The 19,235-nt window shown below is 39.8% G+C and overlaps 1 protein-coding gene across 2 annotated transcripts; it reads left to right on the plus strand.

The window, feature by feature from the left end:
- Nucleotides 1–411: 411 nt before the first annotated feature.
- Nucleotides 412–8,658, plus strand: LOC120437521 (muscle M-line assembly protein unc-89-like). Of its 2 annotated transcripts, none has more exons than XM_039608089.1 (5): nucleotides 412–547; nucleotides 688–955; nucleotides 3,680–3,909; nucleotides 6,448–6,813; nucleotides 7,052–8,658. In XM_039608089.1, the coding sequence occupies exons 2-5, from the start codon at nucleotides 936–938 to the stop codon at nucleotides 7,213–7,215; spliced, it is 780 nt and encodes a 259-aa protein (XP_039464023.1). In that variant the 5' UTR covers nucleotides 412–547; nucleotides 688–935; the 3' UTR covers nucleotides 7,216–8,658. The 2 variants fall into 2 exon arrangements, with proteins under 2 accessions (XP_039464023.1, XP_039464024.1); XM_039608090.1 differs by having other exon boundaries at nucleotides 415–547; nucleotides 3,550–3,909.
- Nucleotides 8,659–19,235: the final 10,577 nt, after the last annotated feature.

The raw sequence follows: 19,235 nt of genomic DNA on the forward strand, positions 1-19,235 counted from the left end.
CCTGTTCTCTACATCACAGACATGAACCTGCTGAAGTTTACTCACATTATTATACATCATACTGATCCTCACACACTGAACAGAAACCACATTCTGTCTTCAGACTGTGACAGGTGGAGTGGGTTTCCAGCCCCCACCCGTGTGTACTTCAAGGACCTGAAAATATTTATTTTATTTCAGGGTTTCATGAAGTTATTTGACAGAAAGATCAGCTGACTGTGAGGGCTCAGAGTCAGCTGTGACTTTGTTTTTGTGGTATTTGTTTGTCAAATATGTGAACTCACAGCTGATAGGTGGAGGAATGTGGTTGCTAAGGTGACGCTGTGGGTGCTGATGTCACAGATCTGAGGTGTGTCTGTATAAAAAACAGCTGACAAGGAAACACAGCTCAGTTTGTTCTCTGGATGTTTAGTACAGAGGTCCATTTTTATTTATTTTACTTTTTACCTTTTCTTCACTCTTTAAATTTTTTAAATATTTTGATTATTTTTTTCATCATGATGATCAGAAAAGAATGTGAGGATTAGAGTTCCTCCAGAAAAAAAACGTAAGTGTTTAAAAATGACATATTTGAGTAACACCACAAGCAGTGAGTGTTTGTGGTCCTGACTCAGATTGGCTGCTGTCGAAGTGAACAGTTGTACTTCAACCTTTAACCTCTCTGCTCTGTTTTGTTTCCTCTTTCAGACCAGAAAAACATCACAGCTGAGTCTGGACATAACTCTTCCATGTCGAGCTCCAAACAAAAATATCAGCATCATTGGTGTGGAGTGGAGCAGAGCTGACCTGGGAGAAGAATATGTGATTTTGTACCGGGATGGTCAGTTTGTTCCAGACAACCAGCATCCATCTTTTAAGAACCGGGTGGACCTGCAGGACAGACAGTGTGGAGACGTGTCTTTAATGACACTGGAACATACGAGTGTCATGTCGTCATGAGAGGAACAAACATAAGGTAGAGTGCTAATCTACTTGGTGACCCCATCAATCTACCTGAGTGTTTGAGGACGTAGGCGAATTTAGAAAGCAAACAGTGTTTATGTCTGAAATAGACATATTAGCCTCATTTACAAGTTGATATCGCTCAAAGAAATCATTACTACCTTTACCGCCCTAATAATGACGTATTTTTGTCATAGTCCTACAGTCCATTTACGTCACTGTAATGCGACTTCCTTAAGAGACAATCAAAAGTGTGGAGTTTGAATGAGTGGCTGAAAAACAAATGTTTCAGCTTTATTTAAACCTCAAATTTAACCTCTTGTAGTCAAGTTTTAACTCGGGTTCTGTTACTTACTGAAAATATCAACAGTCACCGATAGTTAGAACAAACTAAGAGTCAGATCAGCAGAAACAGAAACACGGAAATGTCTGCTGTAACTGCGTCGCTCTTCTCAAATTTGCTGATTGTCCGTTTCGTCGTGGTTGTCTCTACAGGTGAGGTTTATAAACCAAACGGTGTTTCCCTCTGAGATAAAGAGGAATAAACATCAGTCTGGTTTACATGTTACTTCCCAAACATGTAGTTTTTGTTTGTCTGTTTGCGTGACGGCATCACGAGGTCTGGTGGCGTCTGTGTGGATTTACCCGCTTGGTCAGCAGTGCTGTTTCCAGCACAGAGACAAAGAAGTAAATGTGTGTGTCAGTGTGATGTGTTGTAGTTTCAGGAGTCAGTATACAGCCAGAGACGGATCTACAGAGGTGGCATGCAGTGGCATGTGCCACCCAAAAATAGTGCCGTTGTAGTTTTATTCTGTGACATTTTTTTATTTAATTGAGCTAGCATCAACACTTTGAACCTAGCTACTATTAATGCTGAATTTAAATTGTAAAACTGAATATATTCCACAGTGTTTTCCTCCCCTCCACCTGGCTTTATTTCTTCTTGTCAGTAGCAACCTTCATATTATTGTGCCAGAATACAATCTGTCAATAAAATATAAAAACTGTTGCATAGTTTGCAGTTGATGCTTAATCAGAATCAGAATCGTGTTTATTTGCTAAGTATATGTACATACAAGGAATTTGGTTCCGGTAGATGGTGGCTCTCAAGCACAGCAATGTAAATCAAAGACACGCACGCACACACACACACACACACACACACACACACACACACACACACACACACACACACACACACACACACATGTGTGTATTTATATCCTTGTGGGGACATCTCATTGACATAATGCTTTCCCTACCCGCTTACCCTAACCCTAACCATCAAAAATGAATGCCTAACCCTGACCCTTACCCTAAACCTAACCATAACCTAATTGTAACCCTGACACTAAAACCACATTTTGAGTGTGAAAAATGCCTTCAACCCCATGGGGACCTGGATTTTGGTCCCCACGAGGGCTGTTGGTCCCCACCAGTATAGTAAATGTCAGATTTTGGTCCCCACCAAGATAGTAAGAACCCGTACACAAACACACGCACACACACACACACACACACGTGTCTATATATACATTACACATGCATGCACATACATACACAAAGCTGTGTAAACCAACTATATATAACTAATCTAAACTTATATACATAAAATACAGAAATGAAATGAGGTGGAATGAATACTACAGAATGTACATAAGGTGTAGTTGCAGTCTGGCAGTGGGAGCAGTGTGACAGTGTAATCATCTCCAAAGGTTGATTCTGTTCATTTCAGTGGGAGAAACGTTTCGTCACTCATCCAAGTGCCTTCTTCAGTCTCAGCTGACTGCAGGTTTCCCCAATCTTATAAACAGTACATTTGCATAATGAGTGAAACCAGCCCACTGAAGGAACAATGGGCTGTGAGGTCAGTTCCTAAATCATAATTATGCAAATTCTCCTGACCATTGATCAATAACACCGATCAAGGCAGTCCGAACTCTCAGCACAAGCTAATATGGAGACTCAACAAGGCTGGATGCTGTTTCAATGTCAGCTTAAATCTTTTTATATTACAAAATGCAAAAGCTGCCTATGTGTAAAGAAATGCCTGTGATTATGCCACAGCAACCATAAAGGCAGCATGCAGAGACTCACAGTGTCTTATAATGAGAGGCTGCTTTCTCTCACACATTATGTTCACTTATTATCAGCACATGTTTCACTGTATACTGTATACTTCACTGCAGGAACTGTGCAGTTATTCTCAAATGATCTTGTGCTGATGTTAAAGCATTGAGTGCGCACAGAACAGAGATGTTGTGAGTGGAATGACACAGTGAGAGCAGATCAGCAGATGTCTGTGAGCGCAGAGATCTGAGCAAGAGCAAATGCTAATAACTCAGTGAGAGGGGCTGTATATGGATAATAGCAAAGACTGAAATAAATTTCTTGCGTGCAGAAATGAATTTTGTTTGCTCAAATTAAACTTAAACACTTAAAATAATTTTCTTCTCAAAATGCAACATTTACGCTTGCAAATTAATTAATTTTTTTACACGCACTCAGAATAGAGGCACTAAAATACCGCCATAATTGGCTGCTCTGGAGGTGTACAGGTGTACTTTGACCTTTAACTTCTTTACTCTGTGTTGTTTTCTTTTTCAGACCAAAAAATCATCACAGCTCAATCTGGACAGAACGTCACTCTGCCATGTCAAGCTCCAAACAACAACATCATCTTAGGTGTAGAGTGGAGCAGAGCTGACCTGAGAGATGAATATGTGCTTTTTTACAGAGATGACCAGTTGGATCCTGTCAACCAGCATCCATCTTTTAAGAACCGGGTGGATCTGCAGGACAGACAGATGAAGGATGGAGACGTGTCTCTGATTCTGAAGAATGTGATGGTTAATGACACTGGAGCATACAAGTGTGAGGCCTTCATGAGAGGAACAAACGTGAGGAACAGAGCTAATCTAGATGGTGACCCCATCAGCATCGTCACACTGAAAGTTGATCTTCCAGGTGAGTGAGTAGAGTTGAGTGTGTGTGTGATCAGAGGTGAAGCTGCTTCCTGGTTGTTGATGTTTGTTTCTAAAGATGTTGTTGATGAGACTTTGTAGAAAGCAGCTGGTCTGAGTGATGTGATCAGAGTGCAGTAGATAATGTCTGACAGCAGTTTGAAGAGGAAATGTCCTGTCAGACAGGAGGAGACACAGAGGATGGAGGGAAGGAGGATGGATCTGTTGGACTGAGAGTGGGTCTGAGTGCTTTTTGTTGGTTTTTTGATCTACAGCAAACATAAATAACAGAGTCAGGATTTATTCCAGTCTCCCAGTCAAATGCAGCAGGTGAGAATTGTCTCAGAGCTTCTTCCATGGTAATGCTGGGTAAGAGAAGCCTGTATCAGTAAAATTAAAAGAGAATTATCCTGATTTACACATTGATGTCTCTCAAACAAATCATTACATTTCACCGCCTCAGTCATAACGTAGTTATTTATGTCGTCCAACCTACCAAACGTTACTCGGCGGTAATGCACCTTTCAGTTGTTTGCCAACCGCCAATACAAATGTAAGAAGAAGAAACGTCACTGTAATGCGACTTCCTTAAGAGACAATCAAAAGTGTGGAGTTTGAACGAGTGGCTGAAAAACAAATGTTTCAGCTTTATTTAAACCTCAAATTTAACCTCTTGTAGTCAAGTTTTAACTCGGGTTCTGTTACTTACTGAAAATATCAACAGTCACCGATAGTTAGAACAAACTAAGAGTCAGATCAGCAGAAACAGAAACACGGAAATGTCTGCTGTAACTGCGTCGCTCTTCTCAAATTTGCTGATTGTCCGTTTCGTCGTGGTTGTCTCTACAGGTGAGGTTTATAAACCAAACGGTGTTTCCCTCTGAGATAAAGAGGAATAAACATCCTTCTGGTTTACATGTTACTTCCCAAACATGTAGTTTTTGTTTGTCTGTTTGCGTGACGGCATCACGAGGTCTGGTGGCGTCTGTGTGGATTTACCCGCTTGGTCAGCAGTGTTGTTTCCAGCACAGAGACAAAGAAGTAAATGTGTGTGTCAGTGTGATGTGTTGTAGTTTCAGGAGTCAGTATACAGCCAGAGACGGATCTACAGAGGTGGCATGCAGTGGCATGTGCCACCCAAAAATAGTTATCTTGCCACAGCTTGTGCCGTTGTAGTTTTATTATTTGACTTTTTTTTTTTTTATTTTTTATTTAAATGAGCTAGCATCAACACTTTGAACCTAGCTACTATTAATGCTGAATTTAAATTGTAAAACTGAATATATTCCACAGTGTTATCCTCCCCTCCACCTGGCTTTATTTCTTCTTTTCAGTAGCAACCTTCATATTATTGTGCCAGAATACAATCTGTCAATAAAATATAAAAACTGTTGCATAGTTTGCAGTTGATGCATGCTCAATCATCTCCAAAGGTTGATTCTGTTCATTTCAGTGGGAGAAACGTTTCGTCACTCATCCAAGTGACTTCTTCAGTCTCAGCTGACTGCAGGTTTCCCCAATCTTATAAACAGTACATTTGCATAATGAGTGAAACCAGCCCACTGAAGGAACAATGGGCTGTGAGGTCAGTTCCTAAATCATAATTATGCAAATTCTCCTGACCATTGATCAATAACACCGATCAAGGCAGTCCGAACTCTCAGCACAAGCTAATATGGAGACTCAACAAGGCTGGATGCTGTTTCAATGTCAGCTTAAATCTTTTTATATTACAAAATGCAAAAGCTGCCTATGTGTAAAGAAATGCCTGTGATTTTTGGTCATCGATTTGATTTCCATGGAACCCTAAGAACATTTCATTACATCCAGCCCTGTATACAGCTACAAAGCTTTTAGTTCAGTGTATACAAACAGCTGTAGCTCCATAAAGGCAGCATGCAGAGACTCACAGTGTCTTATAATGAGAGGCTGCTTTCTCTCACACATTATGTTCACTTATTATCAGCACGTTTCACTGTATAAGTGTTTATATAACACTGATTCTTACATTCATCTTAATTATTTGTATATAATAATACAAGCAGTAAGTATGTACTCTTCACTCTGAATAGCACATGTGTTTGTTTGTGGAAGCTGCAGGAACTGTGCAGTTGTTCTCAAACGATCTTGTGCTGATGTTAAAGCGTTGAGTGCACAAAGAATTGAGATGCTGTGAGTTCAATGACACAGTGAGAGCAGGTCCACAGATGTCTGTGAGCGCACACAGAAGAGATCTGAGCAAGAGCAAATGCTAATTGCTCAGTGAGAGGGGCTGTTATTGTGTGTGTGTGTGTGTGTGTTTATGGATAATAGCAAAGACTGAAATAAATTTCTTGCCTGCAGAAATTAATTTTGTTTGCTCAAATTAAACTTAAACACTCAAAATAATTTTCTTCTCAAAATGCAACATTTGTGCTTTTTTTTTCTTTGTACGTACACTCAGATTAGAGGCACTAAAATAACGCCAATTATTGCTGCTCTGGAGGTGAACAGTTGTAGTTTGACCTTTAACCTCTCTGCTCTGTGTCGTTTCCTCTTTCAGACCAGAAAATCGTCACAGCTGAGTCTGGACAGAAGAACGTCACTCTTCCATGTCGAGCTCCAAACAACAGCAGCAGCATCACCGGTGTAGAGTGGAGCAGAGCTGACCTGGGAGATGAATATGTGCTTTTGTACCGGGATGACCAGCTTGATCCAACCAACCAGCATCCATCTTTTAAGAACCGGGTGGATCTGCAGGACAGACAGATGAAGGATGGAGACGTGTCTTTGATTCTGAAGGATGTGATGATTAATGACACTGGAACATACAAGTGTGAGGCCTTCATTAGAGGAACAAACGTGAGGAAGAGAGCTAATCTAGTTAGTGACCCCATCAGCATCGTCACACTGAAAGTTGATCCTCCAGGTGAGTGAGTAGAGTTGAGTGTGTGTGTGATCAGAGGTGAAGCTGCTTCCTGGTTGTTGATGTTTGTTTCTAAAGATGTTGTTGATGAGACTTTGTAGAAAGCAGCTGGTCTGAGTGATGTGATCAGAGTGCAGTAGATAATGTCTGACAGCAGTTTGAAGAGGAAATGGATTCTGTTCTGTTCTTCACTCATCACCTACCTGACAGCTGACACCTCACACCTGTTTCTCACCTGCAGGTCAGACAGGAGGAGACACAGAGGATGGATCTGTTGGACTGATCGCTGGTCTGAGTGTTTTTGTTGTGCTTGTTGCTGCTGTTGTTGGTTTTGTGATCTACAAAAAACACAAACAGAGTCAGGATTCAGAGCATCCACCTGCTGAACTGCAGACTTTTACATAAGAATGCTTAAAGATGGCAGCCTGCATCTTTAAGGCAGAAAAGCAAAAGTCAGCCTGACTGAAGAAAGTAAAATAATACAGTCCAAATAGAAAACTAAAAGAGTTGCTTAATTTCAAATAGATTCCACAGTGTTTCTGCTGTGCTTCTTGTTGCTGCTGGTGTTGGTTTTCTGATCTACAGAAAACATAACAAACAGAACCGAGATTTTAACTAGCATCCTGATGAACATCAGCAAGTTTTAATTGTCTCAGAGCTTCTTTCATGTTGATGCTGGGTAAGAGAAGCCTACATTAAGGCAGAAAAGCAGCAAAACCACACTGAAGAAACTTAAACACTAGAGTCCAAGTAGAAAGCCAGAAGAGTTGCTTCATTCCAAAGAGATTCCACAGCTGAGACCACGTTTAAATAAAAGCTAATGTCCCAGAAGTACAAAGGAATAACAATGGAAAATCAATTATTAAAAGTTGCAGGTTAAAAATAAATATTGTCCTAAGTCTGTGGGAGAGTCTTAAGAAATTAAACCCAAAGCCATACAGGAAGGATCACTTTTTTTACATTTTTAATCAGCAGGCTGAGAAGTTGACAGAAAATACTGAATAATGTTGTAAAAAGTGTTAAAGCCTACACCTTTACTGTTTTTAACATCTGTTGTTATGTATTTACTTCTAACACTGAGCATTATTGGCTTCTGATGTATTGGACAATTATTATTAATAGTAGTTCAGTTTTGATGATGTGTGTTAAATGTTTCAAACACACACAGGTTTTCATCATTTGATTGTATGTTGTTCTGAGGCAGCTAAATTAGTTTGTAGAGAAAATGAATGTCAGATTTGTGTTTGTGGTTAGCCGCTCATATCAGCTCAACATTTTTTACTCTTTACATTTCTGTGGGACAGACATGAGCTCATATTTTCAAACAATAATTAAGACATCTTAAAATGAATACAAATACATTTCAGTGTTTTCCCAAACAACATATTCTGTTTCCGATTGAACTTGTTTGAAGCAAAATTTTATTTCCACTAATGTCAGGAATTTACTTTTTTATGGTTTGTTTCTCATCAGTTTTCAGAGTTCAGTGCCCTGAATGTTACAGGTTCAGCCACTGTTTTTAAAGTCAGACTTCTTCTGTGAGGTTTGAACCACACAAACTGATCCTCATGTGCAGATCAGCTGTTACTTAATTACAGACACTAACTGATCAATAATCAGTCTGATGGTGTTCATTTGGCAACTATAACTGAATGAATGTTCTGACAGTGTCATGAAACTAAAGATAGAAATGATTTCTGTAACAGTCAGATGTTTCCTCTGATATCTGAAGATTTATTGAACTTTTAATCCCATGAACACTTGTGTTGTTTGTTTTCTGGTTGTTACTGCAGTGGAAATATTTCAAGATCTAATAATTTTTTTTACATAAAATAGTACTGAATAGTTGTTTTGTGTCTATTCGTGTGTTTTCTGTGGCTGTAAAAGTTTTTTTTTATATCACTTTAATCTTGCTGTTGACATAATTGATGTAGAGTTTATCTCAGCTGGAGTCGGTCCAAATAGATCAGATAAAACATCTAAGAATATCACTCAAAAAAACCTGAGGTTGTTTAGTTGCATCACTCTGAGGTCCCATCAGAAGAACAGTAAGTGTTTTAAATGACATATTTAATTTCCAGATCAGCTGTGGTTTTATGGAGGCTACAGCTAAATGCTGCCTCCTCCATAGAACAATATACATTTTTATACAGTGACGTCATTTTTAGGTTAGTGCCTCACAGCAAGAAGACCCTGAGCTTAAAGTGACCAACTGGCCCGGGGGCCTTTAGAGTCTGCATGTTCTCCCCGTGTATGTGTGGGTTCTCTCCAGGTACTCTGGCTTCCCCCCACAGTCCAAAGATATACAGTTAGTGGGGCTGTAGATGTGAATGTGAGTGTGAGTGGTTGTCTGTCTCTCTGTGTTAGCCCAGCAATTGACTGGTCACCTGTCCAGGATGTACTCGCCTCCAGCCCTGTGACAGGTGGGCTCCATTTCATTTAAGTAAACTTGAGATTATTATGAGATGCAAATGCTCAGTGTGATGTTCCTACTCAAGCATCACTGATGATCTGCTTGTATCCATGTTAGTCCAACATCTCCCTCTAGTGGCCATATATAAACCATGTGTGAGGATGGTGTTAATGTAAAATGTGAATCATAGTGTTCCAGTCAGTCATCAGTGTGTCTCTGCACAGCTGTAATTAAAATGTGTTCAGAGGGCCTCAGTGTCTGAATGGTTCCAGTTCAGCTCCATAACAGCAGCGTCCCTGGTTTGATTCCTGTGTTTCAGCTCATATCTGCCTCTCTCACTGAGGGGGACGTCCACTACATGGACATGGATTTGTTCATCAACCAAACTACAGATCACTGAGACCAGAGGACAATTGAAATTTCTTTGTTTTTTTGTTGTTTTTTTAAATTTGTTTTCATTTGGTTAACCAATGAATGTTTTATTTTAAAGTATTTTGGGAAAAAAGACAAAAAGTTGCAAATCATATTTTATGAAAAAGTTTCGATGATGATGTCTCTTTAGTAATTAGAAAACGTGAGTCCCCCACCTCTGTCTTTGAACCAATAGAAAGCTGGTGCTCAGAGGAAGAGGGCAGGCTTTACTTGGTGTCAGTGAGAGAAATGAAAAAAAGCTCAAATGAGTGAGAAGGACGATGAAGGAAACATCTGTGCTGTGTCTGCTCTGTAAGTAGAATCTCTGTGTTTGTTTGAATTCTTGTACTTTGACTGTCTGCTCTCCTGATAACTGATGATGGAGGAGAAGACATGAAAAACAAATCAGGCTGAATTCAAGTTCAAAACACCACGAGGACCAACTGCAGGTCTGAACTGACTCTTTATCTTTGCTCAGGAGTTGAGGAAACGTAACTGTAGAGGATATATTTTGTATACTTGCTGTAAACATTATAACCAAATTAAAAGCTGAGCCCAAACTGCATAAACATGTTTGTCAGTAACAAAGTTCCTCCAAAACACTATAAAAAGGTTTTAAAATTAGACCTAACAGCACAGGTGTCATAGAGGTGCTGTGGTTAGTGACTGTGTGATGCATGCAGAGCGTGGACTCAGCAGACAGACTGAAGACACAGCTTTATTAGATGGAAACTGTCAAGTTTAAACAAAATATAAGGAAGACTGACTGAAAAAAACAAACAAACATAGATTAACTGACAGACAGCAGAGCACACAGCATGAAGCAGATCAGGATTGATTAAAAATTAGGGGTTAAATATACACATAAGACAACCCAGAATTCAAGCAGCCAAATCCAGTTCCCAACAATGGCGGCAGCTACTTAGTTTTAATATTACTCTTATTTCTCTTTTCAACACTTTATTAATTGAAGTAGTATTTATAATATTTTTATAATAATATAAAAATACTTTTCAAATGCGGCAATGTAATAGGCAAAACAGTTTGAAATATTACTCTTTATGGATCACAAAACAAACTTTTAACATATTTTCAGGCGAGAATGCAGCTGTGTAAACTTCAAATATCTGCTCGGTTTATCAAAACATCACATATTTGCAAAAGTACTCTGACATTTTTAATGGTAAATGGCCTGTATTTATATAGCGCCTTACTAGTCCCTAAGGACCCCAAAGCGCTTTACACATCCAGTCATTCACCCATTCGTGATGGCAAGTTACCCGGCGCCAACACATTGGCGCCCGGTAGCGCCAGTGTGATGGCCATCACTGGGCCCTCTGACCACCACCAGTAGGCAACAGGTGAAGTGTCTTGCCCAAGGACACAATGACCGAGACTGTCCAAGCCGGGGCTCGAACCGGCACCCTTCCGATTACAAGGCGAACTCCCAACTCTTGAGCCACGATCACCCCCTTTACTCACCAGCTCGATAGCTAGCTGGAAGGTCAAGGCTCACTACAGCCGGAGAGAGCACCAGTAGAGATGCATATCTAAAGGCTGTCCCATTTCGAAGGACCCGGGCCATGTAGACCGCAAAGTCTGGGTCCTCAGGAGGATGCACCCCCAAATTGGGACATATTAAACATCTGTTTTATGCCATTTTCTTTATTTTGTCTTCATTTCCACAACTCCCAGATCCTAATTCTCTCTATTTTCCTTATTTAAGTTTTTTTCATTCCAGTGTATCCAAATTGCGCAGTCATGAGGAGTTGTCTGATTTGGGGGGGTTCTCAGCAAAGAACTTTCAGCCTACCGTTGTTGTGATTTGGCATTTTAAACAAAATAAAATAGAACTGAATTAAATTTAAGTCAATATATGGTGTGAGGATTAATCATTTATAAAGGAAAGAATGTTTAAAATACACTCAACTGGCAGAAAGTGCTGTTGGAGTTGTTCTTTATGTTCACCTCAAATCAACCTGAGTGTCATTTCTCTTTAGTTCTGATCTCACTGCTGAGCTGCACAACAAACCAAGGTCAGTAACCTTCTTCTGTCACAGTTTAAACCTGAGAAATGCTCACTGATATGACCTGATTGGGTTCATGTTTGTCAACGCAAACTTCATGCGCTTAATATGTTAATATAACACCTCAAGGTGTTGCCACACTTGAAGCATCCACACTGACAAGGATGCCTCCTGGGTGAGGTGGGACACTTCACCCAGGAGGTGTCCGGGACGGGCATGTCCCAGCGGGAAGAGGCCCTGGGGCAGACCCAGGTTTGGGCTTCTCTGCTTAGGCTGATGTAAAATCTCAGAAATAAAATAAATGAAGTCTACCAGGTCATCATTTTTTTCATTTCAACCCTCACAGCTCGTCTGACTGTGAGTCCCAGCAGCTCTCAGTTCTTTAAAGGAGACTTTGTGTCTCTGAGCTGTGAGGAGGACGACGGCTCTGCTGGATGGACTCTGAGGAGAAACACAAGCAAACAACAGAGGACTCAGTGTGGAGATTGGTGGGGAAAACCAGCTGGTTCTTCCTGTACCATCACTATGATGCTTCATGACAGTGGAGTTTACTGGTGTGAGTCCAGAGAGGGTCCCATCAGTAACATGGTTAACCTGACAGTCACTGGTAAGCTGAGTGTGTGGAGTTAGTGTTGATGAAGCTGTGTGTAAATGGATGAAATGCTGTAGTTTGTCTCTGTGTTGAGGTGGATCAGTGATCCTGCAGAGTCCTGTCCTCCCTGTGATGGAGGGAGATGACGTCACTCTGCTCTGTAAAACAAAGACCACTCCCTCCAACCTCCCAGCTGCTTTCTATAAAGATGGCTCCCTCATCAGGAAGCAGCCTACAGGTCACATGACCATCCAGCATGTTTCCAGGTCTGATGAAGGCCTCTACAAGTGTGACATCAGCGGTCATGGAGAGTCTCCATCCAGCTGGATCACTGTCACAGGTGACACACTCACCTGTCTGTGTTTCTGCAGCTTTCAACATTCACAATGTGACGACAACTTAATGACTGTGTTTGCTTTATTTTAGACAAACACACCACCACACCTCCACCTACATCCACCTCTGCTCCTGATTCCACCTCCATCACTCTTTCTCCATCACTCTCTCCTCCCGTTCTCTCTGTGTTGTCATGTGTTGGATCAGTCTGTCTTGTGGTTCTACTGGTGTTACTGGTTCTGCTGGTGAGACGATGTGTTTACAGAAAATCTGAAGGTGAGACCCAGATGGCTGCATTTTAGACGTGTAAGGTTTTTTAAATATATATTGAAATTGTTTTTTATATACATTATCTGCATTTATATATATATATATATATATATATCTATATATATAGATATATATGTATGTATATGTACTTTTTGATACTTTAAGGCTCTGTTTAGACTCTTTACAATAACATATTTCACTGTTAAATTTGAAACATTTCACAAGATCACAGTGAACCTGCAGAAGATGACAACATGCGCAGAGATACGACAATATCAAATCATCAACAACAGCCAATCGGAGGTAATATTGGGTGTGTGGACAAGTATGATTTAGAAAGTAGAAACAGTCCTGACATTTTTAAAAAGCTAGGAAACATTTAAATATACTGTAAAAGGACATCTGTTCTTGGTAAATAACATATATTAAAATCTTAGATTTAAAACTGGTGAGTGAAAATTTAACTGTTGAAGCTCCAACATTACAACCACAGTCCAGAAGTTAAGTTCAGGGACTCCAATTAGCTGAGGTGAAACATAGCAGACAGCTAGCAGCTCAGCCACCTTTGTCCCGAGCCACATGTCAGTCAAAGAGGGCCCATAATATTGGTATAAGTATTAATCAATTAAGGTCAAGTGGCCCATAGTGTTGTATTTTAAAAAGGCGCTTCGCAATCGAATCACTCCGTGCTTACTGTGTGATGTTCTTTCTGTGCTGGTCTCTGTGTTTGTTGTCTGTGGTTAACAGAAGCTAACACCTCTGCATTTGTACCGTTTCCTGTTTATGTGTCATGGTCCTGGGCCACGTTGGCCCAGTATTCTTAGTTTTCATGTATTTTGTTCCTTATTTAGGCCATGCTTCCTGAGTTGCTCTGTTATGTTGTTCCTTATGTGTTTTTCCCCTTGTGACTCTTACCCCCTGTGTGCCCCTCTGTGTATCTGTGAGCCCTCGTCTCCTTGTGTTTTATTCCATGTTTTACCCAGCCCGTTATGTCTGTGCTCTCCCCGTGCTCTCTCTCCTCCTGTCTGAACCTCTGTGCACTTCCTGTTTTACTTTGACAGTCTCCTGTCAGTATTGCGTTCACTCCCGTTGTGTCTTGTTATGATTATCAGTGTCACCTGTGTTCCCCGTGTGCGCCCACTCCCCTTGTTAACCCTCTGTGTATGTAGGTCCGCGTCTCCCTCAGTCCTGTGTCGCGTTCTCCCTCATTCATGGCCGTGTGTTTCTCCGTGCAATATGTTTAGTTTCCAGTTTAGTTTGTCTGGTCTTCCTGTCCAGCAATAAAGCTGCGTTTTGAGTTCATTCCTGCCTCGTGAGCTTGCGTTTGGGTCCACTTCCTGCCTGCCACACAGCCGAAACATTGACATTATGATTAAAAAAAACACAATCAAACATTTTAAACATTTTTAAACCTCATCTAAAGTGGGTTAGAAGCATATAATAATTAAACAAACATATTAAGCGAATGTAATATGAACAGAAAATGTCAGTTATGGACAAATCATCATCAAAAACACAAAAACTAGACTATAAAGTTATTTTGCAGAGGTATTGAAGGACAGGGACTAGTTGAAAATTACAGGCTAACATGAGCAGAGGAAAAAGGACCCAGAATCTTCCTGATATTAGATCATTCATTCCTGAGGATGGCCACATTTTCTAGCACAGCATCTTGTACCTGTCTTATTGGCACTGAGCTCTAAATAAACTCATTATTTTTGATCAAATTGTATAAGATAAAATGATCTTGCTTCTAAGAAATTGTTCAGAAATTTAGACCAAACAAAACTTGACAATAAAGTTTACTTGGACTTCAGCTACTTTGACTTAAGATACAAGCATCATCATAATTATCTTTACATCCACCACAGGCCCATATGCTTGGTAATGAGACTTTCTGTGTTCAATGTACAATTCAGACTGTCCAGACTCTTCTTGTATCCCTGATGTTCACTGATGTTTGTCTGCAACCATCTAACAATGTCTTCAGCTCTTTCAGTCCATTGTCCAAGATGCCACTGTCCACTGTAACATGATCCCATCTATCTGAAAGTTTATACTTCCCCCTGCCAGAGAAATCTACAGTGTGCTTTGTGTAGTACCATCACTGAAGAGGTGCCCAGATTCCATTCAGTTCACTTTTATTCATATAGCACCAAGTCATTTGCCAAGATCGGTTGAACATGCCTAATATTAAAAATTGAGATTGTGTCTGTCTCCTGAAGCAAAACTGGAACATGGTTCTGAAGAACAGAGGCTCTGCCTCCTATTCTACTTTAAAATTCTCTAGGAACCACAAATAAACCAAGATGGGTAGACAGCAGTCCAGCTGTGTTCGCCATATGTTCTTGACCCACATACAGGTTATTAGAGTGGTGAATGTGTTGGATATATGAAGTGTATAAAGAGACAACTATAAGACAGTGGGTCCTTTTGTCGTCTTAAAGGTCTGTGTCAAACCACAGCAGCTGCTTCCTCTTATATTCAGTTTGTTCTTGTAGTCTGAAGTTGAAGAAACTTTTCACCACAGAGAGTTCTGGTTTGGCCAATGGCAGTGTTGATTTTGTGAGAATTTGTTTGCTTGGTGCGCTGCGGTGAAGTGTGTCAGACGGCACTTAAAGAAGGTGGCATCTCTGTGGCTGTGCCTGTTGTTCTTACACAAACACCTACCAGTTCTAAGCAATCATGTTATGTTTCTCAGCAGAGGTTTAAAGGAGTGGAAAAAACCTCTGAAAACCTGCTGCTAGTCACAAAAGTAATCATTTAATGTCTGTATAATGAAAAAATTAAAAAGTGAAATAGTATAACATTGCTGCTGCCTTTTCTGTAATTTGTGTTTTCTTTGTTCTACAGAAGGTGATCCAGCTGTAATCTATTCAGCAAGGAGAATTGAAGATGTTAGTTATGAACACATAATCATCACACCAAAGATGAAAAGAGGTACAGATGATCTTTACGTCTGACTTTGGACACAAGTTTTTCTGGTCTCCACACAAAGATCAGCAACCCAGATCTTGACTAAAGCTCAAGATTTCAAACTTCTTGGTATAATTTCAGAAAGAAATATATTTTTTTTATCTGCAAAGTTCCACTATTCATTCGAAGTGCAAAGCAAACTGTGAAGTCAATGAAAAATTTAAATTGATTTAATATACCTTGACTTAAATTACCTTAAACAGAAATGATTTTGTTCAAGTGGGTCAAAAGTTATCACAAGTTTGCACAAGAGCTTTGGTTGAAATGTGGAAATTACAGGATAGCACAATAGATGTGCTAAGTGGAAGCAGCCATTCCCCCTTCGAGCATGACAAATGTAATCACTTTAAACAAGGTGCTGATTCAGACTGGTTACAAATTATAACCAAACTAGAATCCAGTAACACCGTCTCAATCCTGATATTTTGGTAAACTTTGCTTCAGTACACCATGTGCATTACATAGTACCTGCTGCAGTTCAGTAATATTTGCTACACAGTGGAAAATGAGAGTTTAGGACTCATTAACAGACTGAAATAAATCTGCTGCCATTACTGCACTGAAGCATGGCTGCTTTCTTTCACACATAACCGCAGCATTTGACTCAGTAGATCTGAACATTTTTATCAGCTGCTGATTTCATATATTTCATACATATATTTTAGAAATCAGCTTTTTGGTCAATATAGGTAACATATCATCTAGCTGTAGCTGTGATGCACCACAAGGTTCAGTGTTAGGTCCTCTGTTTTTTCCTCTATGTGCACTTAACTAGGTCAAATTTCACTCACCTATGCCTTGCTTCATTGCAACACCACTGTGCACCACTGCTCACCTTTGTTCTCCGAAGTCTCGCTGCTCGCCCACCCAATGAATGAGAGACAGAGAGAGAGAGAGAGAGCTCTTCTCACACTGTTTCTATGCCAGAAGAGCAAAAGATTAGTTCGATTAGTTAGAAGACTAGTTAGTTCCATATTTTGAATAAATGTTTAGCTAGTTCCGTCAATCCACCCAGTTTCTTGCTGCTTCTCCTGTTCAGGATCATTTGCATGGTGGAGCTTTTCCCAGCTGTAAAGGTGAGTTGGGATACTCCCTTCTGGAGGTCACCAGTTTATGACAGGATGTTCTTGAATGAGGCCAAATCTTGCAACAAAGTCACCAAATAGCAACAATTATGTGAACAAAAATTAAATATTAGACTTTGAAATATAATTTAATGCAGTTTAGTTTATGAGTTAATTGTTTGACCTCTGTGGATTTCAGGTTCAAGTGTTTTTGAATTTGTTGAAGTCTGAACTGGGACTGTGTGTGATGCAGAGAGGTGGAGATTGGAGGTCTTGATTGAACTACAAAGTTTGTAATCATGTTTCCTGTTGTTTGAACTGTGTGTGTGTTTGTGTTCAGACTTTAAACCAGAGCCAGACGTCGTCTACTCTTCGCTAAGGTAGTCCACCAGTCCAACCACTGACGTCCAGCTGCTGGTCTCTATCCGGTCCCCCAGCACCTCAGATTAGAGGACATCCACATGTTAACAAAGTTTTTTTTCTTTTATGTATGTGCATGTTTTTCTTTTCTTTTTTTTTTTTTTTACTCTTTTTTGATTTAAAATAATCAGAAATGATGTTTTACTGACACAGAACCATCAGTGCTAATACAAATATACAAATGTGTTTTATAGACACTGTAACTTCACTGTTATTCATAATAAAAATATGAGAAATAACTTGCTCTTGTTCCCACAGCAAACATGTGTTTCTTTGCAGGATTAAAAATCCTTTGTTCTCTTGTGTTTCTCACGTGGTTCTGTGGGTTTCACCAAGATGTAAGATGGAAAATTTGACTTGTTCCGGTTTGGTTGTGGCTAACCGACGCAGACATCTTTTCACTTCAGAGAAGAAGAAGAAGAGGAAAAAAAACCCATTAAACCTGCAGAAGAGCTACAACATGGAAAGAGTTCTTACCTTGATGTTCCAATTCACACTGAAACCAGCGGCAGCAGCTGACTGTTTGATGTTGAGGAAAAATAATAACAGCAACCTAAACATTATTTGGTTGCAGATTCGTAAATGTGATTCTTTACAATTAATATTTATTACAAATCGCAAATTTGGGACCTTTTTCTACTGAACAAAAACAAGTTAATTCCAACCTTCTAGTTAACTTGGACTACAGGGTGCTTCATTTTGATAAACAGATTTCTTTTTTGTTCCTCCTCCTGGGAATGATTCCCTGTATACTTCTCAGATATCTACAAACAAAAGGTCTTCTACTCATTTCCAGAATAGCCTTTGACCCACTTGAATTAAATTCTTTAACACTTAGTACTTTAACATGAATCTAGAGAGCTAAAGTGTTTGGAGATAAACTATAAACCAATGAACATGTAACTCATATGGAACTTCCTTCTGGATCTCATTTGCTGAGCCAACTCAGAGCTGACACTTGAAAGGTCATGTTTGCTGCCATCTAGTGTTTAAACTTCAGCTTACCAGTGAAGTAATTTGAGTTAAATGGCCTTTGAACAGTTTGGTGGCGCTCTCAATTGGTGTTTGCTCTCTCTGTGTGTCAGTATCACTTCCTCTTCCTTTTACAACACACAGTTTTGTGTTGTTTAGCTGTGTAGCTGTTTCAGTAAAAAACATTTAAAAAATCCATAGTGTAATCTTCACATCCTTTATTCAAAGCAGACTCTGCAAAATCACTTGCTAATTAAATTAGCTAGTAGCAAGTATTCATTTGGAGTTGCTATAGCTCAGTAGGTGGTGTAGGTCACCTTGAAAGTGAAAGATTGGCGGTTCAGTTGCTGACTGCAACAACAGCAACTATTCCTTTTCAAGATTTTTTGAACTATGTGGTTTCGTTGCTTTCAGGCAGCTGAGCTGACTATTGTGTTAACATCTAAGCAGCTCTGTTAGCTCTACTAACATTAAATCACTTCACAATCAACATGAACACAGGATAAAAATTGAGAAGAAAGAAGCTTAATGTCTTTTCATTTTTGCTGTACAAACCAACAGATCATGTGTTCAGATACAAAACACACAGAGTCCATGTGTACCATCAACAAACACTCGGTGCTAAACCAGTTTGACCAGGATACTGACTCACACTCACACACACATACACCTGTTTTCCACCAACACAAAGCTGCTGAAGATTTGATGAATAATCAGGATATCAAATAATTATTTTAAGGTAACAATCTCATGAAGGAAAATTCCTTTTGAGACTCACTTCACAAACACAAAGCTGACTTTTCTGACGTTTTCACCATGAACAGTAATCAGTAACTCATCAACTGCTCTGAGCAGCCATATTTCCCACATGGTCATATGACTTTCCCAGGATGCACTGTTTCAGCCTGGACTTCTTTCTGTTCCTCATGGCTCGTTTAGTTTGT

The sequence above is a fragment of the Oreochromis aureus genome, linkage group 3 (assembly GCF_013358895.1).
Source record: "Oreochromis aureus strain Israel breed Guangdong linkage group 3, ZZ_aureus, whole genome shotgun sequence".
Lineage (NCBI taxonomy): Eukaryota > Metazoa > Chordata > Actinopteri > Cichliformes > Cichlidae > Oreochromis > Oreochromis aureus.

What these genes read in the sequence shown, in the direction of transcription:
- LOC120437521 (XM_039608089.1), top strand. Translation starts at nt 936, where the DNA reads ATGAGAGGAACAAACATAAG. An exon ending in ATGAGAGGAACAAACATAAG is followed by an intron (nt 956 to 3,679) that starts GTAGAGTGCTAA and finishes GCTTTTTTACAG; the next exon opens with AGATGACCAGTTGGATCCTG. An exon ending in ACTGAAAGTTGATCTTCCAG is followed by an intron (nt 3,910 to 6,447) that starts GTGAGTGAGTAG and finishes TTCCTCTTTCAG; the next exon opens with ACCAGAAAATCGTCACAGCT.